Raw genomic sequence first — 24,154 nt, forward strand, 5'->3', positions numbered from 1 at the left:
TACATTCAAGTATGAACTGTCACAGTTAAAGTACATGCAATAATAATAATAATAAGTAATGCTTGATGATTTTATTTGGTAGTAGATTAAAAAAAAGAACGAAAAAAATAAGTAATATCATCTCAAATCCTTTATAATGTTAGCCTTCCAACACAGCACTTCATTAATGTGTCTTAAGCATATCTACAAGGTGACAATGTGAAACGTGTCTGCCAAACAAACAAACAGCTGCTGCCAAAGTAGCTTCCATGAGGATGCATTGATTCAGGCCAGCGGCTTCAGACACAGACAGATTAGTCTTCAGTTAATGGTTGTATTAAACCGCAGATTAACAATGGGCTCCCATTCCTCCTCTGTTAGTGAACCAGGATTTACACTAATGCACAGAGTGAGCCATTTGTAGGAGGGTGTAGCACACAATTTGAAGGCCAAGGGCTAGAGGAAGAGGATGTCAAGCCCAGGTAAAAGGAATACGGTTCAGCCAACCCCAATTTTTTTTTTTTGGGGGGGGGGGGGGGGGGGGGGGGGGCAATAATATGTTCTAAGCAGCCCCACTAGTCGAAATACGGTATTTTGGTTAATATTGCGTTAGTGGAATACGAGTTAAGCAGCAAAATCCAGCAGTTGTTACCAATAGCAGAAGGAGGCCATTTTGCCACTTGCTGTCGAGTGAAAATGACACCACAGTTGCTCAGGTCTCGACCAATCACAGCTCAGCTTCAGAAAAAAAGGTGAGCTGTCATTGGTTCTCATGATTTTTTTTATTTTTATATCAATTTTAAAAAATCACTGGCAGGGTTGTTAACAATTCTTCTCTGTGGGGTGTCAAATTTATATATATATATTTTTTATTTTCACTTTACTTCAGAGTGTCTTTTTTGTCCAATAACTTAGGATCAACACATTGTGGCTTTACATGACTCCCACGTGGATTGGTTCTACTCTCAAAGGGTTCTCTGCTGGCCAAGTCTCAGGTGAGCTACATTCTCTCATCTGCATTGGGACGCCATCTGTTCACATGAAAAACAAAACGACTCATAATCATGTCCCCATTTTACATCTGCATGTCACGCTTGTGAGTCGTGACAGAAGGATTCTTTTACAGGTCAGTGTTTGTTAGACACATTATTACGGTGTCTCAGTATTTAGTGTGTGTCAATAAAGGTTTGAAATACTAAAGACCGGAAATTAGAATGCTTTAATCCAATGTGCCGCGCTGGGATGTGTTGGTCCAAACCTTTCGTGAGGCGCGCGCGTGCTCACACGCACACGCGCGCACACTCACTCTAATCCATCAGGCTTGTGCCTCTGTGCGTTCTGTACTTTTGCAATCTCATGAATTCCCAACGGATGGTGGCAGGACGCTTCGCATGTTGTGGATTTTCATCCATCAGGAGCGTCACATCATAGCTTCTGTGTCAGAGGAGGGACTCAGCTCCGCGGGACTCTGCTGAGCCCAATGATGAGGTCCCGGGCAGGCGTCACGGCTCTACTGCTGCCCATCGCCTTCTCCATCAGTAAGACTCGTTCTGTTTGGTCCATGTAATGATGTGTGCATTGGCAAGTTTCCAGAACTTTGTTGCAATTTTGTTGCATTTTGAGGGTTGTTTCATGTTCCTATTTGGGTCTTTTGATCATGGACATTCCCTTTGTTCATAAAACTCACTAAAACATAAGTGAAATTCTGAAAGAAAAACAGATGGCATAAATAATTCTTTATACGCACATTGTGTGTTTGTACATTTTCACATTGTTAGTGTTAATACAATTTGTTTCCCATAATTCTAGATTGAATGGTATGTTAAGAATGATGATTGTGTAGTAGAATATCACAGTTTTGGGTATGTCAGGTGGATTGGAGACTACAACATATGTGTGGATATGTGTGTGACATAGACATCGCCAATAGAGGTTAGATTACGCTGCAATGGAAAACATTAAAAGGGCGGTATTAAAATTTAGCCTGATCAAAGATAATAATGCTCACTTTTGATTGACGCTATCAGAGAACTTGTGGCGTTTAACTCCATTGCGTGAGTGAGTTACAATATTAGGCACACTGTTCAGTCTTGATCTAAGCCGCTAGTACATTTTCCCACTACAGTGAACTACCCATCCATCCTTCCATCAGTGACAGACCAGTGGTGAAGCATGGGTCACTAAACATCAATAGAGCCAGCTTCATGAAATTTAGCTATGAGAACTACTACACTATCAGTGAATGAATGTGAACCCCAGCATAGGCAGAACTATGCCTATTTGTAGATTTTTTTGTTTAACTTATCCTCTGTTATTTACTGAAAAAACGCAAAGTCTAATATAAAAATATTGCTTTGGCGCTATCTTGAAGGCAGATCGGGGGAACTATGTTGAAGTAAAAGGAGGAGCTTCATTTAGTCAGGCAATTACATTGTCTAAGAGCAGAAAGAGCTTTGCTGCCATCTTGAGGCAACTTTAGGCAATCACAAACTTTTTGGAGTGGCCACTATAAACAGCAGGGCTCTGTCCTAAGCCCCCATAAATAGTGAGATGGTGCTATTATTACTTCATAATGCTAATATCTCATCTCATAGGTTTTAATTATTATTATTATTATTATTATTATTATTATTATTGTTTTTATTTTTATTTTTTATTTTTTAACCAATTCTTGTTCCTCGCTGTAGCCCTGAACATGTTAGGAGAAAATTGATGAATATTCTGTACTTAGTTGAATGGACCCTGTCAACAGTATGCGGTCTGGCAGTAGTTCATCATGAGTGTATCTATACATAAACTAATGAATTGGTATCAATATATCTTAAACTGGCAGTTGAAATTTAATTAACTTGAATAGTTTAGGTTTTAAAGATATCATAAATAATAATTATTAAACATGACAGAGGCTACATTCATTCTCTCGATGTTGGTAATTCTCTTTCAAGGAAAAGACATTTAAATTACTGACAAATTAATTCATATTGTAAATTGACAGTAACAAAATCATTGCATCGTACGCTGTAGGATCGAGTCGTTCAATATCGAATCATAATGCAGTGAATCGATTAAATCATTCCACTTTAAATTAACACCCTGGAATCGTATCGCACCCCATGTTTTGTGTCGAATCATCTGTTATTGGAGTAGTACAGCCCTGATAATAACACTGGACTCACAGACATATACAGTATATAGTTCTTCACATACACACCACGCACATTACGTCCGCTAAAAGCAGACAGGGCGCGGGAAATTCTAACCCGAATCCAGTCTGAAAACTATTGGCCAGAGGCTTGCAGGAGTACTCATTGTGAACAGCTAAGGTGTCAATCTACTAATTAGAAGGCATTTCAGTCATAAATGGTCAAATAAAAAGCTTATTGTAAAGTTATTTTGGGGGAAAAAGTTCCATATTGCAACTTTAAGTTAAAGCAAAAAGTTTGATACATTTTTTAAAATTCTTTACATTCTTTCTCATCGTATGTGTTTTTAAATTACAATATTACAGAGTGATGTTTTTCTCATTATAAAAAAAATAAAGCAATGCATTTTTTTTAACTGGGAAGCTGGAATGGATTAATACAATTTCCAATCATTTCAATGAAGAAAGATAATTTGAGAAACAGTACAAATTTTGATCATGGTCACAGACCAAGTTAAAATATCAATTGCAACTAGCCTTTGGAGTGACGCTAGTCTGCTTCCTTGCTACTATCGGGGTGCCCTCGACCAAGGCATCTAAAACCCCCAAAATAAAATAAAAATGAAAGATTGTCATGTTTTTTCATGTCAGTTTGGTGTGGAGGAAATTGACCGACCCCAACCTTAACCCCACTAACCCACTCAATGTAGAACACATTCTGCAAGCTAGGCCTATTTGTCCAGTGACAGACAGTGCTACTAAATACGACAAAACTCACTAGCCAGATTGCAAAATCGTGTGTACATAAAGCTTTCCAGAAGAAACAGAGGGTTGTGTTTTGTGTCTCATCAGTGCAGTCAGGCAGTGCTTATGTAAGGCCACAATGACTTAGGCTTTCACAATGTGTAATCCTTCCAGATGAATACAACACAACATATTTTTGCATCTATTTGATCCTTACAAACATATGGACATTGCATTTTACTAAACTACATGAAATCCCACAACCATCCATGTGAAGTGATATTATTTTGACCTCAAGTGCACAATGTGCATGCATTGTACAGAACAGGTTGTAACTTTTCCCTTTCCCTCAGGCTTGGTCCGAGTATGTAATGGAGCTGCAATTGCTGTTTCATGTGGTTCGATCTACAAGAGTTTTGCACAGTGTTTGCTGACACTTGGGGACAGTTTGGTGGAAACACAAAAAGACCAGGACACGCAGGATATTGATTCAATCTGCAGGTGAGAATCAGCCTGCGCCATAGAAAACATTCACCCTCTTTCTCTCAATAGTCATCTACAGTGGCACTTTAGAAACTTCAGATGCCTTAAGCAAGTTGTAAAATGCATCATAAATTGATTGGCACCCCGCCTCTTGTCTATAGTCAGCTGGGATAGGCCCTAGCTCTCCCGGGACCCTAATAAGGACAAGTTCAAATGAAATGGATGAATGGAAATAATACAAATGAGAGTTATGGAGGCACATTTCCACTCTGCTGGTGGTTAGTTATACGTCACAGATCGAAGTTCTGGGTATTTTATTTTATTTTATTTATTTATTTATTTATTATTTTTTCCACTGATAATTATAATGGACATGGACCACCGTTGAATAAAATATTACATTTGCTGATAGGGAAAAGCAAGAGCAGTAACATTTAGATAGATCCAAAATAATTTGTGCTTCTTTAAAAAAAAAAAAAAAGTGGGCAAATTCCTTCTATTTCAACATACACAAAACAAAAATTTTTGCTTTGTTAATTTGTTTTTCTTTTTGTGGGCTTCGGTTACTTACATAGGTAATATTAGCTTGCATTTGACTTTGATGCTAGCACAAAATTATCGTCCCATTTGGGCTAAAACATAAAGTAGATTATATGTGAAAATGGATGTGTTGTTTTGCTTGTATTCTGGGCTCCAATTGATTCAATAATATTGTCTTAAAATAGACTTTGCTGCTTACTAGTAGCCCGTCTGTTGTTTTTAGTTAAATATGTTGGTGATCTAACCCTTACCCAAACCCTAACCCAAAGAATAAAGAAAAAAAAGCCTCCTAGAACATCTAAGATTTAAAGATTTATAGAGTTAAATCAGATGGATGCACTGTTATAAGAGGGTGTGTATACTTGTGCAAGCACATTATGTCAGTTGTTTATTTTTTACTTTCACTCAAAAATATTTTGTTTCCCCCTCCAATCAAATTGCACGTCACTTTAATGGTGGCAAAAGTGTTTTAAATGAGTGATCTTGAAAAATCAACTGGGGTGTGTAGACTTTCTATATCAACTGATGGCTTCTTTCGCACCCAATGTTCCTTACTTCCTTCTCTTCCTCGTTCTTAAAAAGATCCTGGAATAACTTCCACGCTTGTGCCAACGTGGCCATGTCCGGCTGTCCCAGAGAAGCAGCGGCGGTGTGGGAGTCCCTAAGACAAGAATCCAGGAAGGACCAATTCTCTGGAAACCTCTACAACATGTGCGCCAGCCTCACCACCCTCGCACCCAGCACTGTGCCTGCACCCCTAACCCCTCCCACCTCGGATCAGACCAACCAGGAAACACTGAAGGGGAGAACATACCAATGGGGGCCCTCTCTCGCCACAGTCATCTTTCCCACATGTAGCACTTTGTTAGTGCTGCTCAGGATCTAGCTTCAGTAATTAACAATGGATTGAAGTCGGTGAAGAGACATTAGTATGACCATTTGTTTTACAAGCAGACTGTATAGCATAGTATAATTTACTGTATATTCTGATCTGAGTGCTGAAAAAATTGTGAGGCTGCTCAGGAACATTTAGGTGACCAGATCAGAGAAGAATAATACCAGCTTTAAGCTTTTTGAATCACAATGACAGTCAACAGTCAGTTGATTCACACACATGAGCACAGATCACAGGTCAGGAGCGTTTGTGATTAGGTCTTTATCCTAAAATCTGGATTTCTGAGGCCGAGGAAGGAAGACTCATTGTCTCTTTTGTTTCAGATTTAAAATGTATTTCAGCACGATCAGATTAAATGCCTGGTTCTCGGAGAGAAGCCGACCTAATTGAAATAGTTTTGGTCAAGACAAGTGGACTGCAAACAGCTGCCAGCTTTGGACTGAACGGACTCTTTTCTGGGTGATATGTTAAAGGAAAAAAAATGTAGTCAGTACAAACACTGTCTATTATATATTTATTATTTAACACAGTATTTTTTATTTGACACAAATTTCAGATAGCACATCTAATTTTATTTTATTTAATTTTTTCTAAACACGCACATTTTGAGTATATAGTGTTCCATTTGCTTGTTGTAGAGCTCTGAAAATAAACATACAGTATTTCTTTTTTTCCCCCCAACTCTAAAACTGATAACACACATATTAAAATACTCAAAATTTCTATTGACGCATCTCAGGCTAGTTAATTTTTTTATAACGACACTCTACATTCGAGTAACAGGACTGAAAGTCAAAGTAGCGAGTTTTTAGCATACATTTAGCAAATACATTAACGATAGCCACATGTTGACATTCAGCATATTACAATGATTCAACAACAACAACAACAACAAAATACTGTATATAAAAAAACACAAAATAATTTAGGTAGCAAGAGTGTGCCTAGAACTTAAACCAACCACCCCAGATTCATAGTTGATACATCATCGAATATACAGAAAATTTAATTTTGGCCTTTCGATGGCCTGAAGAGATTAGGAATGATGGAACTTCCTGTTGACCTTGGAACTGAAATTTTCAGAGGGGTAATGGACTGAGTGAAAACCCATACACATGACTTAAGTGTAAATTTAACAAAAAACTAACAAACAAACAAAACAAAACCCTTAAAATATAGTTTGGATAGAAGTAACAAAAATATGTAAAAAGTATGACTTTTTCCAAAGCATTTACAGTAATATTATATTTTATTTGAAAAACTCCTTTTAGATAGCGGAAAGATGCAATAAATGCATTTTTTTCTAGTGTTCAAAGTGGTTTAAGTTTTTAACATTTTAATTTGCAATTATTAAATATGCAAACACATCAATGTGCAGGACACTGCTTAAAAAATCATGAATTGTATTTTCTGTGGACACAAATGGCAACGATTCTGTGGAATATATCTCAGATAAAAGACTGAATTAATAATATGTAAATCACTTTTTTTTTTTTAAATACTGATATGATTTTGAGCACAATATGTTATTTTTATGTTTCACAGATATCAAATGCATAGTCACAGTTAATTTTATTTTTTTAAATTGAGATTTCGTGTGTAAAATGTAGCTTTTTCAGTTTATAAGTGCTGGGAGTATTTGGCCACATGTGTGCGTGTGTGTGATCTTAATACCCTTAAACGGTTTCATAACAATGGCGGCATGAGTATATTAATCTCGCCTGTCTTTATTCATCCGCTGTGAGTGTGCACCTCCAAACCTTTGAAACGCTCTTAGAGAAACTTTATGGCGAAATTAGAGTGAGGATGACCGCTCACGTGACATCTAAAAACTGTCAAAGGTCAGATGTGAATGCGCCATCACTGCAGCATGAATATTAAGAAGCGGGAGCTGCTGAGCCAGCCATTGTGTCCTTGGTATTCTAATCGTGTAATTTTATATATGGCACTTCACAAAGCTTTATTAATAAATGTAGTTAAATGATGGCAGTGTTGATATGAAATAAGAGTGACTGCATGTTAAAGGTCATTGGTTTGTCTGTTGTTTAAGTGACGAAAAGGCATTTTGATGTTGGCCTATTTTCAGTATCCCAGTGACAAGAGGAAAGTGTCTCCTGAATATGAATGTGTGTATCAATATGCAGGCCATTATTATAGAACATTATGAGATGCAGTGATTGGATGGAAAATATTCATGTATTTTTAAATAAAACAGAATGATCAGCCTTCCACTTTAGTATGGCTGTTATTTACCCTTTTTATGATGTAAAAGAAAAAAAAACTGGAATTGCATCATCTATTCCAATGAGATTAAGCTAGAAACAACATTAGGCAGAACTACTTCCCATGTTCAGGATTTTTTTTTGAGTGTTGTTAGTACTTGGGTAAAATTTAGGTACAACCAAAAATATTATTATTATTATTATTATTAACTCCATCCAACCGGGGAGTGTTCTAAAATCCTTTGTGTGTCTTGAATCAGATTTTCTGCAAATCATTTGAGAAAATCTTTAATACAATGATCAAATCTTTATAAGACAACTCAAAGCATTGTGTTTAAAACAGTGAGTATAGCACACAAGGTTATGATCCCCCCCACACCCCCCCCTTCTCTCTTTCTCGTGGACAACAGATGGTGTGCAACGTCAAACATGTTCAGGATTATGGAGTGGCATGTACCAGATTGTGTTCTCTGTTCTATATGACCAAGACATAAAGGAATGCGAGATTCCATAGGCCTACTTCATCACAAAGCCACTGACAGTTTAGATTCCGAATAAATAAATTAATTAATTTAAAAAACACCAACCTAAGAGTAATTGTGCATGAAAAGAAAAACAAAAACAAAAAAACAATTAAAGTTACAGCCCAAACTCTATGTACAGACACCAAAAATTGTTTTGTAGAAGAAAAATAGTATTTTACCTACCATTTACTTAATTGTAAAGTGATAAACAAGGTTAAAATGTGTGTCTGTTGTGGCCATTTGTTCAGATTAGATGACAACAGCATTTGGGAATTTGAAAACACAATAAATTGAAAAAGGGTGACAGAATTAAATTTCTTGAAAACATCATAATTCTCCATTATAATTTTTAAATATTGCAAACAAACATAAAAAGCTAACGGAACATATTAGTTTGCATTTGTGTAGCAGAAAACATTCATACAATAAGAAAAAATTGCACTCTGCAAAATTATACATTTATAAAAACATACAGCAATGATAGAATTCAACTAAATGTAAAAAATTAAACAGTTTGTGCATCAATTCAATTGATATTGAGCTGCTCTTTCTGGCGTGCGTGCCTTGGCCACATGGGGGCAGTATAATACCGATAAACAGACGCACCATTCAAGAGTTTCTTAACCATCTCAGTAAACTGCAGTAATATTGTTTTTTTTTTTTGTTTATTTTTGAAGGATTAAAATGCACATGTAAGTATTGTTTTATTGTTGGTGTGCACCTGTTGCCACACTGTTTGTTTTCAAACACCGCCAAAATAACACCACCAAAATAAACTAACTATTGAAGCAAAGTTGTGTTGTTGTGGACTTTTACGTTGCGTTTTTTTTCCTCTTGGACAGAGACAACTACTGTCTTGACAACACACTTGCTATTAAATCACGTGCAATATTTACTTACATGTACAAATCCTGTGTGCCTCCCACGAGGTCAATCAGAATTCAAGCTTCACGTTATAACCTGAATGAGAGAGGAAGAGGGCAGCCAGACGCCCAAGTGTCACATTTGCCACCTCACAGTGAAATGTTTAATAGTCAAAACGTCCAATTAGACCACGTGGCTGAAAGGGCAGCAGGACCATATATGTGCATTACGGTGGCCTGGGCTGGAGTGGAGGAATTAGTTGAACCTCGAGGAATTGTGTTAGTGAAGCTACAGCAAATATGGAGGAACTAGCCCGGGAGAGCATTAGCCTGCTGGCTCGGTCCGCATCCCATTCAGATCCCCCGCGGCTGGGATCCTTCGGCGCCGTGTTCATCATGCTCAAGTCTGCGCTTGGAGCCGGACTGCTAAACTTCCCATGGGCCTTCCAGAGAGCTGGTGGAGTGACTACTGCTGTTAGCGTGGAACTGGTAGGTGAACGCACCAGTTGCAAGGAAGACGTGATTACTGATTTAGCGTGCATATCAATAAGAGCACATTCGACACACATTTAGACCAAAGTATTAGATTGTTCTTTACTGTACAATGACGTGCTTATTATGTTAGGAGTCGGACTATATTGAAGGTCTTTTAGCCAGGCCTTAAGTGTGGAAAATTTGTCGTTAATTGACAGCCACCACCAAAATACAGTTTTTAATTGCCTATATGCCACAAAATGGTGACACAGCCCCACTTGACGCTTAACTTCACACTTATTTTCTAACCCTTTTATTATTATAATTATTATTATAGAAAGAGCTTTGAGCCCATAAACGGCAAAAGGCAGAGGACAGGTTCCCTAAGAAATCAGAATGAATTGGCAAGTAGAGAATCGCAAATACGTAGGGAAACACTGTAAGCCTTTTTCTCCCTTGTGTGAAAATATTCACATGCTCTTCACGGGTGAATTCTAATGAAGCCTCCACTCAAGGCACTCAGCTGTCACTGCATGAGGTTTCCAGGTAGACCAGGGGGCCCAAATGGTTAGAGGTTATGTACATTTAAAATGTGACCCAAACTGAGAAAAATATATAATGTTATTATTGCCTTAACATCAGCATATAAATTATGGGCAAAGAACAAAGAAGATATGTCTTTATTATAAAAACAACAATTCATTAAAAAGGTCTGCATCACAACATTCAATTTTGAGCCAATTCAAACTGACCTGTTTTGACTAGCAACCCTTTGAAAAAGACAGAAAATGTACAGTATTGTAAAGTGATTAGAAAGTAACTGACAGACAAAGAGAGAGAATGATGCTAAATCACTTAAAAAAAAAAAAATACATGGACAAAAGTATTCAGAGTCTGTTGACAGCAAAGTTCCGGCTACTCGTGCAGGTATCTCTGGTGTTCCTCATCAGCGGACTGGTCATCCTTGGCTACGCCTCGTCCGTCAGCAGACAAAAGACATACCAGGATGTGGTGCGAGAAGTGTGTGGAGGAGCCATTGGCCAACTTTGCGAAGTCTGTTTCTGCTTCAACCTCTTCATGATATGCGTAGCCTTTCTGGTGGTGGTACAGGACCAGCTGGAGAAATGTGAGTCCTTATACTGATACTTATACTTATATACTGCCCACTAGTGGCCACACACACCAGAACAATCCACATGAGATTCTTTATTGAATTATTTTTATACAAAGTATTACAGTGTTCTTTTCACATGATATAAATGTGTTTTTTTTTTAATTGATGAAAAGGAAAAGCATTCTGCTAAACTTGAACGTTAGCACTTTTTTTGTGTTTGAACATATGAGTTGTATTTCATATTGCAATAATAATACCTTTTCGATAATCCGCATATAAACATTCATTTTAGTTAGTATTAGGATATACATGTGCTTGGGATGCATTACTGCAACCTGGTTTTCGTTTTTCTTTTTGTCATCTTGTCCATCTGACATCATCCTAATCCCTTAAATGTTTTTGCTGTCCGAATTTTAAACAGAGCATTTGATTGGATTTTCAGCATCCATTTTGATGCAGGCAGTGCAGATGGGCTCAAGCACTTAGCGTGATAACATGCCTTCATTGAACACATCTTTTCAAAATTGCTTGTACTGTACATATGCAAAGGATTCACATGATTTGACCGAATATCGATTCTTTATTTACAATGTAAATCTTTTAAGGCTCACAGACATTTCCATGTGTTATTATAATGATAGTAGTTATTCTTATTCTTCTATTTTTTGTGTTCACCAGTGTGTATTTCTTTATATGAGACGGTGACGGGGTCAAGTGAAGGTGAAATACCATATCACTGGTACACTGACCAGCGCTTTGCCCTCTTCGTTATGTGTCTCGTCATCATCCTGCCACTGTCCATCCCAAAAGAAATTGGCATTCAGAAATACACAAGGTTTGTGCACGTGCACATTGGAATGACATCTCATTGTTGTCAATGAATGTATTTCTCGTCACCGCAGTGTGCTGGGGACATTGGCTGCGACCTATCTATGTGTGGCGGTGATTGTCAAATACTACCTGATGGACAGCCACACGGCCATTCTGACGCCAGAGCACACTCAAGGGTCAGTCACAATGTTTTTGTGTTTTATAAAAACCACACCAAAATGCCACAAAGAAAAATATTTTTTATTTTATTTTATAAAAACAAACAATGGCACAAATAAATTTAGCTTCATTTTGCATAGCACTTTTCATACACAGACTAACTCAATGTGCTTCACATAGTAAAGAAGTTAAACAGTTTTTCCCCCACTTTTTTTTTTGTTGCTTTAATTCATGGACATTGTACTGCTCCGGTGTAAAAAAACAAACAAAAATTAAACAAATAAATAAAATGAAAAATAATAAACAACCATTGTTTCTTCAGTTTCTTGTTCATTTACATGCCTGGTAACACTAAAGGTAATTTTGTTTGGGAAAAAAAATAATGACAAAAAGAAAGAAAAAAGATCACGAGTTGTGTAACAATTTTTCATGTTTTTCGTTATAATAAACAAAATGCTGCCAAAAACACTTTTTTTTTTTAGGCATACCATGTTTTCTTTTGTCTTTCATGCACCTTTAGTAGGAGTTCAAATTTCCCCCAAAATAAAGAAAATAAAGCGGTTTACAATTTTTTTTTCTATAACTGTTACATGGAGATGCCTCAGCTAGTCAGTAACCTGCAGTAATATTAGTCGTTATTTACTGATATGCCTGTGAGTAAAATATGCATTTACCTATTTGTTCCTCCAGTATATATTTTTAGTTTTAGTTCTTTTTCGGTGTCATTTATATTTGTTCTCCGTGAGTAGTGGAGAACCACTGTATTGTTATTGTTTCCTGTCTACATGTGTTGCAATTCTTATACACTGCTGGAAGTAGTGCAACTATGACAAACGCTTTGCAATTAAGATGATAAAAAGATGGCAATAAATCAGTGATGTCAACCATACAACCTGTGGGCCATCATTGGGTCCAATTCAGCTAGTAGGGATGATTTTTGTTTGTTTTTTGCAGTGTCAGAATTTAGCAATAAAAAAAAAGGAACTGTTACTCACTTTGTCCACTGGAGGTCACACTGAAGCTACATTTTATTTCTGTGAAAATGAATACCTACTGCAGTGGACCATATTTGAAGATGCTAAAGATTACAACATTTCTGTCAACAATTTAAAAGGGTAAAACCCTTTTGTTTTTTTGTTCATACTTGCCAATTCTCACAAATTCATCTTCAACCTGAAATCATTTTAGGTTAAGTCTTCTTTTGTCTTGGTTTGCAAGTGATGGCCGTCTTTTTTTTTTTTACAGTGTGGGCTCGTGGGCATCCATGTTCAGTGTTGTGCCGACCATCTGCTTTGGTTTCCAGGTAGGATCCACATGTTTAGAATGGCTTGAATGCAGCCTCTTCACATGAATTGCAGCATATGGAATTCATCAACTCCATTGAGTAAATAACAATTAGAATCAAATGAACATCCAAACAATACACTCAACACATTTAACAAACTAGAGCGAAGAGTTGGAGCCACCAGGCTGTCTTTCAATTAAAACATTAGTGACGTCTGACTTCACAAATGTACCCAAAAATAATAATCTGACAGCTGCATATCAACATGTTGTAGAAAGTCTGCATGTTCGAGTACTGCTTGTGTGTGCAGTGTCACGAGGCCTGTATAGCAATCTACAGCAGCATGGAGAACCAAAAGCTTACGCACTGGGTGGTCATCTCTGTCATCTCCATGCTCTTCTGTTTGCTCGTCTACACGCTCACTGGTGAGTTGACCTCCAAAAATCATCAAGCTCCTTGCATTGTAAGCTGGAAACGGCTAAATGTGTCCACTTTCTCTACCACCAGGTGTGTACGGCTTCATGACATTTGGTCGAGAAGTTGCTTCCGATATCTTGATGTCGTACCCGGGGAATGATGTCGTCATGATCATTTCCAGACTGCTTTTTGGAATATCAATTATCACTATTTATCCAATTATTCTTCTCCTCGGGAGGTATGTAAAAATGTTCGTCTGCACATGTGTTGAAAGTTTCAGGTTTGTGAATATTTACCAAACAAAGTGCGTGCGTCTCACAGGTCCGTCATCCTGAACCTGATGGTGCGAATCCAAAGGCGTCGTCGGGGAATCGTCACAAGCTCTTTTGAGAGTCGCTGCAGGGCGCTTCTTACTGTTATCTGGATCACCGTTACCCTTCTCATCGCCATGTTTGTCCCTGACATGAGCGAGGTCATCAGTGTCATTGGAGGAATCAGTGCCTTCTTCATCTTTATCTTCCCTGGTACATATTTTTCTACACTGTTTTATTTGTAGACTGCAAGGTTTACATTAAGAATCTTTAATTGGGTCATTCCAGAATTGGACAACAATTTAGGCACCAGCATTTTTTTTAAAGAGGTATTTACTTTCTTGTTGTTGTTATGATTTCAAGGAAAACAGGCATATTGTTTGATTTGTCTACCTCAAGGTACATTGTATTATAATTTTAGTATTACTCTGCTAATTAGAGTACACCGTATTTGTTTAATAACAGTAACATGGTTGTAAGTAACAGGGTTGCAAATCAATGCTACGTTGGGAGTTTTAGCTCAAGAGGACATGCAAGCTATGCTAGCTGCTATGCTAACTGGTCAAGAGCAAACTATCAAGAAAAGGAACATTTTGTCTTTTTCCGATGACATGAGTTACAGGGTTGAATTAGTTTGAATAACACAATCCATTATGTCTGAAAACATTGAAGAAGAAAAAAAAAGAGCGGGAGAGAATAAGAGGACTTACCTTGGGTTCACGCACAGCAAGTACACGTAGCTTGATTGTGTCATTTTTGCTGAATCATGTAGATTGGTTAGATTGTCAGTGTGTAAATGTGGATAAATGAGGCTGCATTATTGAAATGCAAAGTTATCTGTCTTGTAATGCAGGTCTTTGCTTGGTATTCATCATGCAAAATGAACCTGTGAGTCCGAGAGTCAAGTGAGTACGCTCCACTAAGCCAATCATTTCTACACAGAACAAAAATACGAATGCAACACTTTTTTTTTTGCTGCTCCCATTATTACAGATAAATTTACGCAGCTAAACTCAACTACCAAATGTTTTGTTTTTTTAACTTTTACTAACACAATTGTCACATTTTGCAGGGTCGTTTTAACAGTTTGGGGAATCCTCACCATTGTTGTTGGAGCCTTCATCTTCGGACAGAGCACAACTATTGCAGTCATGGAGCTTCTTAGCAAATTCTGACTGTCTGAATATCCTCCTCATCATTATGATCATCATCTTGGTGCTTTACTTTTGACTCCTGGGCGATTGTTGGCACTCTTTTGCGCAAGTGATGTTACTTTTTTTTTTTTCCTTGTGTCTGTGATTCTCATCCAAGTAGTCCATAGCCTTGACGTTTTAGTGTTCTTTTTTGAGTGTGTATGTGTGTGTTCATAAATCATGATTAAATAGTTCTAAGTCAAACAATACAAAATAAACCTTTTGTTGTATTTGATTGTATATAATTATACATACAGTCGGAAAATATGAAATGTGGATGGATTTAATAATAGTAATACCGTAAGTATTCAAATTACAAAATGCTTTCATTTTAGAGCTGACAGGGGGCAGTATTGCATCTTGTATGAATTATATTTTTTTTATCGGAGGAGCACAGTAAATCATGCACATGTGGTGCAGATTAATTAATTGCATGATCATTTTGACATCATCTTAAACTATTTCTGCAATTAGAATATTTACCTCTCTCTGCTGGTAAATTAGATAATTTTCTTGAACAAATGATGTATTTTTCTGTGCGTGTGCCTGATTTTAATCTGTAACTGTCACCTTCCAAGACTAATGGCTTGAGGTATGCTGAATATCATTGCCACTGACTTGCATCTTAAATGAGTTATGGTAGTGCAAATGCTTACTCCATGTGCTGGATTGAGTAATGTGCACTGTTGAAGAAGAAATGAGAAAAACAATTAGAAATACTCAATGTGACTGGATGCCTCTGCGTATGAGCCTTAACTGAGCACATGGCAAAGAAAGACAAAAGCGCATATACTGTGGTTAATTAATATAATTAAACTATAAACCATCAGGAAACAGTTAATTTCTGTAATGTTTACGTCCCGCCCATCCATTGCAGTTCTCAGCCTCCAGAGACTGAGATGCTGCTTGTGTTCAACCCATGGGAGATTATACAGCATTTCAACCTGCTGGCCAAATGACTTAATCCAGTAAATGTGGGTTGAAAAAAAAAAGCCTTGAAAATTACACCGAGTCCCTTAGCAGCTTTTCTGGAAACTGTAACTCATATTCCAAAGTTTGGGCTGACCAAGTCATTTCCTTAAATTTGAAAAAAACAACAACACAGTTTTTCAATGAAGATAACTTTAACTACAAATACACTCTATACATTGTTAATGTGGCAAATGACTATTACAGCTGCAAAAATCCGTTTTTGGTGCATGAGCCTCTTCCTCAGAACAAAAGTCCCTGTTACTTGCCAATAGCCATTTCTGTTTCTGTCATTTTACCATTAGGCATTAGATATAGCTGTTATTCAGCTATTTCTTTTTTTCTTTTTTTTTCAGCAGGGTGTTAAACTTCTTCTTTTTCTTTTTTTTTCCTGGAGAGCTCAGTTTGACATGTCATCATCATTGCTCTCCTTTTTTTTCTTTTTTTTTAATATATATATATATATTTTGTATTTTTATATTTTTTGTATGTGGGTGAATATGTGTATGTGCGTGCATTCATTAGTTCACCTAAAACCTATAAAATAATTTAGAATAATCCCATACCGTTTCCCTAAACCGAACACTTCCAGCCAGAGTCGTGAGGCCGTCAGGAAACCCGAGAAAGGACCAAAGAAAAGAAAGGAAAGTGAATTCCAGCACTGACCAGACACCACCCACCACCCACCGGGCCACCAACCAGAGTCCTTCAGCAACCCCAGAGACATCTAAAGTTCAACAAATCAGGGAGACCAAAGGAGAGACCGAGGAAAGGAAGGAAGGACAGACGAAGCGGAGTGAGATCCACAGACACCAGCCCCCACCGATTCAATGACCTGAGGAAGATTGTGTCTGAGTTTCGATAGATGCTGGTGTGGTTATTCAGCTATTTCTGATTTTGTGAGTGATCTGAGGCGAGGCTGGCTGCTCACTGCCTCACTTGCCATCTCCCTTAAAGATACCCCAGGAAATACGTCAATTTAACAATTTTAAGGATGAAAAAAAAATATTGGATTAAAAAAGAAAATCAATATAACACACAGAAAAGAAAAATCATTATTTGTATTATGTTACGCTCCACTTGCAGGGGAGGTGTTGCGGATAAAGGAATTATGTAGTTTCACTGTTCAAGTCACAACAGCATCCATCCCCCGAGAACCATAATGGAACCACACGCCTGTTCATCTTCCTCCGTAAACCAAGTACTATATAGCCTGCTAACTAACAAACAGATGGACAAACTACCACTTTGGCCTTGGTAAAAGTCTGCCGTTGCAACATATCTAATGGCAGCTTACCTACATTATTTTTTTATTTTTATTTTTTCTCTTTCTGGAGAGCTCAGTATTGTTCATTCATCATGTCAACATCATTGCTCTCTCTCTCTTTTTTTTTTTTTTGTATGTGGGTGAGTATGTGTATGTGCGTGCGTGCGTGTGAGTGTGTATTCATTAGTTCACCTAAAACCTATTAAAAAAATCCCATACCGTTCACCTAAATCGAACACTTCAGAACCCAGCTTACTTACATTATTGTATGTTGTCTCCAGCCGCGGACATGCCAGATAAATTAACAATAATCTATGTCATTCAGATTCAACAACTAGATTCTAATCAAACATCTGTTGAGATACTTCAAAGTGGACGGATGGACAAACTGAAATGCCATTAGCATCTCACAGCAACCGCTAAAAAACATTCTTCATTCTCTACATTAGATTATGTTTTCATTTTCCTTCGCGACAGTCATTACAGCGCCGTCCCCTGTAGCTACTGTGTTATCGAGAAATTATAATGTCCGCCTCTTGTGGTGCTAATTTGTGGCGCCTTGTCTCTTAAATGTTTAATTGTTCCTGATAAGAATGTCAGAGAAAGGGGCTGGATCGTAATGGATGTGGCTACACTTCCTTTACTATGTATGTGTGTGTGTGTAAGTAGGTGAAAAACAAAAGGTTTTTATGAACCTTTCTGGGCTTGCTGGGTACGTGACATGTATGTTGTATGTTTGACATTGCTATGTACGGGTTTCCGCGTGACCTTCTTTTACTATGCATCAAGGTTATAATCATCCGGCTGAGAACATCATGGTTGGAGATAGCGTGCGTCCATCACTGTGAGGCTGGCCTTTATTGGAGCGTTGACAGCAGGTCTCTGACCTGCAGGGTAAGTCTTGCATGGTAATCGCTGCTGTGGCAACATGTTCATATGAAAAAGAGACTTCTTTCACCACGTATGTGTGAAGCATGATCAAATGTGATGCACTAATAACCTGATATGTCGACTTGTTTGCATCACCCCTATCTTGAGGATCAAGCAGCAATTTGGTGAACGGTGATCAAAGAGGCTTCAAGAGCCTTTCAGTCTGCTAACTTAAAAGCTCATGCTAATTAGTAGGGGTGTGCCCAAAAAATCTATTCTCATAAAAATCGTGATTCTCATTTAGTATGATTCAGAATCGATTTTAAATGTCCCAAAAATCTATTTTATTTAAATTATTTTATACTGTCTTCCCTTTGTTTGTGTGTGCCTCTATTGGGAGCGCTGTTCATGTTGTACCCGATTTGGCCACTTAGGGGCAGTGTGGCTCCACGCGTTCTGATACACTGTTAAGTTGTAGCCACATTAGCGAGTAGAAGGAAAAAGTCACAATCAAGTTATTCTAATAAAAGTTGGGTTTTTTTGCAGCGTGGAGCCGTTCTTTTGAGTGATAAAAGTGCCCAGAGTAGCGCACTAATTAGCATTAGCGAGTCAGACTGGAGTAGATCATTACGATTCCTTGAACATCTAGCAAAAATCATTGTCAATCAAATCATTTTGAATAAAAAAAAAATCTTTCTTAATCGAAAATCGGTTCTGAATCAAATCGCACACCCACAAATCGGAATTGAATCGAATGGTGAGACATTCAAAGATTCCCACCCCTACTAATTTGCATTTGTGTTATGGCGATTTAACACAACCAGCGCAACAACACATGTAGACAGATTTAACAGTAGTTAGTCGTACTTTATATTCTTTATCCTCTGCATAGAACTAATTAGAGAGGCGTTGAGACGTCTTAATGAACAGTATAAAAGTTTTTGGGATGAAATATCCAGTGGATAAATACCTCTTGCAATGCTATGCAGGAACTGGAGTTTCATTGCTGCAGTGACATTAAACTTCATTGATTTTTCATACAATGTTCGTGCAACGTGTCTAAAGTCACTCTTGCCACACAAAAACTCCGGAACTCATTTTACCTTGGAGCACATGTGTCATCCGGCGCAGTCCTGCCCGAGGCTCAGATCTACGTCCCTCGGGTTAGCGTTGAGTGCACTAACAGCAGCTGAGGCTTCTAGCCCACCGGCTAGCGCTTTTCTAATGGCTCTCGAGGAGTGTGAAGGTTGACTTGCGTACTTTCCCACGAGCAGCTTGTATCTGCTACACATGCACACTTATATTGTGTTGGAATTGTAATTTTTACTGACATGTACGTCATTTTAATTTTGCTGCCACTGTAACTTCTGCGGCCTCTTGACCAGGACTCCCTTGGAAAATAGTTTTTTTTAATCTCTATTTTTTGCTTGCGAGGAGACCGGACAGAGATTACAATCTCCAACCCGTTCTGAGGCACACTCTCCTGAGCCCTCTCTTTTTATTTATTTTTTATTACACTGCGTTCCAAAAACTAAATCTTTCATCCTTATCTTGTGATAAGGGCACAGTTCCTGTTCTGCAGCTGCAAGAGCAAGAGTCATGCTTTGCAATACTATAAGAGTAAATATGGGATAACTTATTTATTCTAACACATGCCCAGGACGTGCGTGAGGCACAAGTATAACATATATTTTTGTTGATGCTACATTAGTATAGAATTAACACAATATTCCCCAGCTCAAACTAATACAAATAAATAAATAACATATTCTCAACATTTTCATGTCACACTACGACAGATATCATAATATGGTACAGCCCTAGACCCATGTGACGTTTCCTCTCCAGTACATTTTCGACTAATTCTTAGCAGCTGAAAATATGTTACGAAATACGGAGGAATCCGAACATTTGGCACTTGGACTGTTTCAAACTCGCCCACGAACACCGTCACTGTTGTCCCATAAAAAGACATAAATGCATTACTTGGTCTCTTTTACTGTTTTGAGATTCCCATATGTCTCTTGTAAAACCAACAAGTGCAAGATTTTGTGGCAAATTGTCAAAATGTGTTGGTTATATAGACAGTTCTCAGGACTGATTCCTCTTGAACACTGTTATTACAGTCCCATAAACAAAAACAAAAAAAGGCCATTTATGGCATTTACAGTACACCATTATTCATATTCCTTAACCACAATGGTAAATCTGAAATATATTTTAGTACACACGAGTCAAATTTGACAAGGGACTACTTTGTAGCACATGTACAATAACAACAACAACAACAAATGTTTTCACATATTTTAATTTTGATGAATTTTAGGTCACTTTAGGAAAATTAGGCCTGATCAATTTCCAGGGGTGAAAGAATAACATTTAGGGTACTTTTCATCATGACAAAAAAAAAAAATGCCCCGACCTTGTTTTGTAGCAGAGAAGTGTACGCAAAGAAGGAAACATCGAATTATTCAATGTTAGGAATTACAAATTAGGGGACAAGTATTGATGTATTTGTCCAATCATGTTTGATTAATTAAATGGGAATACTTGGCGACTCACAAGTTAATCAGGAAACCACATGATTGAGCTGTGACTGATTTCTTGCAAATCCATTTTTAAGATGTAAAACTAGTAAAAACACCAACATGATCGATCATCGGATCATTGGATAATGAAGGATCTTCTATTGGTATTGATTGCTCAGATGTGTGAAAATTGATATACAACGGGACCTCTTGTGGTTGAATGGTGGGCGTCCAGTGGGCCATTTTTGGGGGTGGGTGGGGCTGGGGGGGGGGGGGCACCGGGTTCAACACTGTAATAATCCACACAGAGTGAGTATAGGCCTACTGGCAGAACACATTTAATCTTTTTTCATCGTCACGCATGACCTTTAAAGCCTCAATCTCCCTATAATGCAACTGTTGTGCTCCAAACGCATATACGTACACGCCGGACAGATGCACATATAGGTTTTTACACGCAACTTTACGATTTGAATGATTTAATAGTATTGTATGTGCATGTATGGCTGTTAGCATTGAATCGTTTTAGAATCAATTATCCCGTCAGTGTCAATGATTCCATCGTCTGATTGATTAATTGCATGGATTTGCCAAATTTTGTAAATCTGAAATCTGATTGGTTAAAAAAAAAAAACCAGAGGTTGTTAATACTGTTTGTGTGTCATGGGATTGAACTCTTGATTCTGTAGGCCCTGTGCAGATTATATTGGCATGGCAACACATGGAAGCTGAAATCTGATTGTAAATAAATAAATAAATAATCTAACACTCTAGTGGAAGATGGGCAGTCAAAACGCATGCTATGAAATGAAAATAAACAACTGTTGGAAATAAATTAAATAAATTTATAAATAATAAATAAATAAATTCGACACGTCATGTACGTAAAGTGCCATTGAGTATTTTTGAATGAAGTAGAATATTTTGTTTGTTTTTTTCTTATTGTTTTATTGTTATTATTTCATGTCTTCTGTAGCACTTTAGTACAGCTGCGGCTGTTGGAAAGCGTAACGTTCATAAAGTTGATTTGAGAGAGGTGAAAATTGACAGGCCGACAAGTGGTGATCTATTTTCTCCTCATTTTATGATACTGTATTTGTGCCAGGGGCATATTTAGTCATTTGAGGGCCTAAGGCAAACCCAGTCAAGGGTCCCATTAACTCATTCACTGCCATTGACGGCTTTAGACGTAAAAAAAATATTTTGAACTATTTCTATTAGTTTAACATTTTTTCCACTTTTGTTAACAAGAGTTTGAAAATCTAGAAAAACTTTTTATTGTACATTTAGAACAGATATAAAATGTGTGATTAATCATGAGTTAACTATTAAATTCATGTGATTAATTATGATAAAAAAAATTTATTGCCTGACAACCTTAATTTTTTAATAATCTTTTCATTTTTTAAATAAGCTTTTTTCAAAAAAGATTATTAAAAATTAGGACATCAGGCGATTACATTTTTTAATTGTAATTAATTGCATGACTTCAATAGTTAACTTATAATTAATCACAAATGTTATATCTGGTCTAAATGTACAATATTACCCCCCCCCCCCTAGGTTCTCATACTCTTGTTAACAATAGTGGGAAAAAATGTTAAACTAATAGAAATAGTAAAAATGAATTTTTGACGTCTATAGCCGTCAATGGCAGTAAATGAGTTAATGTACTGCTAAAATTTTGACAATTAATGTTCATCAAATAAAAAAGTGTGATTTTGAGTAAATTTCCTGAGCTAGCTAAAGTCCTTAAAATCCTTCTTGACGATCTATTATGTGAATCATCTCAATACTTTTACTGTAATTGATAGGAACGTTAATCAATATTTACCATTTTGGTAATTTACCAAATCTCCCTCTCTCTGTCTTTGCCTAATGGTAGGTCCACCCCTGATTTGTAAGATCTTCTGAAAGGGACAACCGAATGTACTTCATAATGCACACATTAATATTACAAGATGTTCCAGTGGCTTAGCTGCAAATAGGAAGACAAAATGTTTACAGCTGTTACCATTTTGGAAATCCTAATTGCACCTGTATATCCCAGAGGACCATTATTTATGAATAAGGCTCCCTCTGTGGCCGTCCTGCTTTTGCTTTAAGCCCGCAAGTCCCCTACCTCTTACCAAAAACTAATTTACTCACATGCAGCATTCTGTATGTAGGCCTATATGTAGTACAGTACTAGTATGTATGGGAAATAGCCCCGAAGCAGAGTTAATAAACAGTCATAATGCTCGTTCTTTGCTACATCATATCGCAAAAGTCAGGTTGAATCAACTCAAATGCCGGAGAGCTCAAATAACGATTTCACACGTGTATACAGATCAGTTTGTAATGTGTAAAGATGCTCACACAAGCCAGCTCAGTACAAAAAGAGCACAGTCTATTTTTAGAAATGTTCAAAAAGACATCTCATATTGGACTATTTGTTTGTCTGACATATTGTAAACAGTGTGATTTGTCAAAGTGACTTCACATCGCAGTGCATTCACGATTTATGTTAATGAATCTGCAAATCAGTGAAGCTCAGAAGACAAATGTCTAGGGGCATATTTAAAAGGCTGTAAGCAAGCAGATGCTTTATGATTCATTTGGTAATTGTGTGTAAAACTGCTCTTGTGGACCTTGTTCAAGAAACTTGAATGGATCTTGTATCTCATATAAATGCTAAATTTAGATGACAATGTCAAACTTAATCGGAGTATATATATATATATATATATATATATATATATATATATATATATTATGTCAATGTGGTGCATTTTAAACTACAATCAATTATGATATTTAATTACTTAGTTAATTAATAAATTAACCCTGTTCAAATGACCCATCCAGTCATGCATCCATCCATCCATTTGGGAAAGCCGCAGGCATATATTCTTTATCCTTTGCGAAAAGCAACTATTACGGTAGCTTACTGAGTCACTTATAGTTGTGAAACAGTTATGAAATTCTTCGCTTGTTGTGTATTATACTGCATGAGGTGGCCAAGTATTTTTTTGTCGCCAGGAGGTGCAATTTTTATTAATTTTTTTACACATTGTGTCTGGGTTTTTGTTCTTTTTTTTATTTTCTATTTGTTATCATGTCTTATGTTATTACACTTAAAGGGACAAAAAAGAGTTTGTGAGTCTGAATGAATTAATCATTATGTACAAACACTTTATACTGTGTTTAATTGAATCGTGTTATTACAGTACTGTATATAAAAATGCTAAGTTCATTTAAAAATATATATATATTTATATATTAGAAACTGATGTTTTGCTGACCCATTACAAACATTTTATTCCATTTATTTTTTATTTTTGGTAGTAGAGGGCTGGAGTGAA

General features: G+C 37.0%; 2 protein-coding genes across 5 annotated transcripts; both read left to right on the plus strand.

Annotated features, from left to right (window-relative positions):
* The first annotated feature begins 621 nt into the window (after positions 1-621).
* Positions 622-8,019, plus strand: nrn1lb (neuritin 1-like b). 3 transcript variants are annotated; one of them, XM_077564766.1, is made up of 5 exons: positions 622-731; positions 895-974; positions 1,395-1,517; positions 4,219-4,366; positions 5,471-8,019. In XM_077564766.1, the coding sequence occupies exons 1-5, from the start codon at positions 676-678 to the stop codon at positions 5,772-5,774; spliced, it is 711 nt and encodes a 236-aa protein (XP_077420892.1). In that variant the 5' UTR covers positions 622-675; the 3' UTR covers positions 5,775-8,019. The 3 variants fall into 3 exon arrangements, with proteins under 3 accessions (XP_077420892.1, XP_077420893.1, XP_077420894.1); XM_077564767.1 differs by lacking the exon at positions 622-731 and having other exon boundaries at positions 940-974; positions 1,361-1,517; XM_077564768.1 differs by lacking the exons at positions 622-731; positions 895-974 and adding an exon at positions 1,088-1,105 and having other exon boundaries at positions 1,361-1,517.
* A 1,427-nt stretch (positions 8,020-9,446) lies between these two features.
* On the plus strand, positions 9,447-15,406 carry slc38a8b (solute carrier family 38 member 8b). Of its 2 annotated transcripts, none has more exons than XM_077564765.1 (10): positions 9,447-9,881; positions 10,794-10,992; positions 11,659-11,815; positions 11,883-11,987; positions 13,216-13,273; positions 13,566-13,680; positions 13,763-13,910; positions 13,994-14,196; positions 14,837-14,888; positions 15,056-15,406. In XM_077564765.1, exons 1-10 carry the CDS (start codon positions 9,693-9,695, stop codon positions 15,156-15,158), a joined length of 1,329 nt encoding a protein of 442 aa, XP_077420891.1. In that variant the 5' UTR covers positions 9,447-9,692; the 3' UTR covers positions 15,159-15,406. The 2 variants fall into 2 exon arrangements, with proteins under 2 accessions (XP_077420891.1, XP_077420889.1); XM_077564763.1 differs by having other exon boundaries at positions 9,449-9,881; positions 13,566-13,677; positions 13,760-13,910.
* The last annotated feature ends 8,748 nt before the right edge of the window (positions 15,407-24,154 follow it).

The sequence above is a fragment of the Vanacampus margaritifer genome, chromosome 4 (assembly GCF_051991255.1).
Source record: "Vanacampus margaritifer isolate UIUO_Vmar chromosome 4, RoL_Vmar_1.0, whole genome shotgun sequence".
NCBI classification, from domain to species: domain Eukaryota; kingdom Metazoa; phylum Chordata; class Actinopteri; order Syngnathiformes; family Syngnathidae; genus Vanacampus; species Vanacampus margaritifer.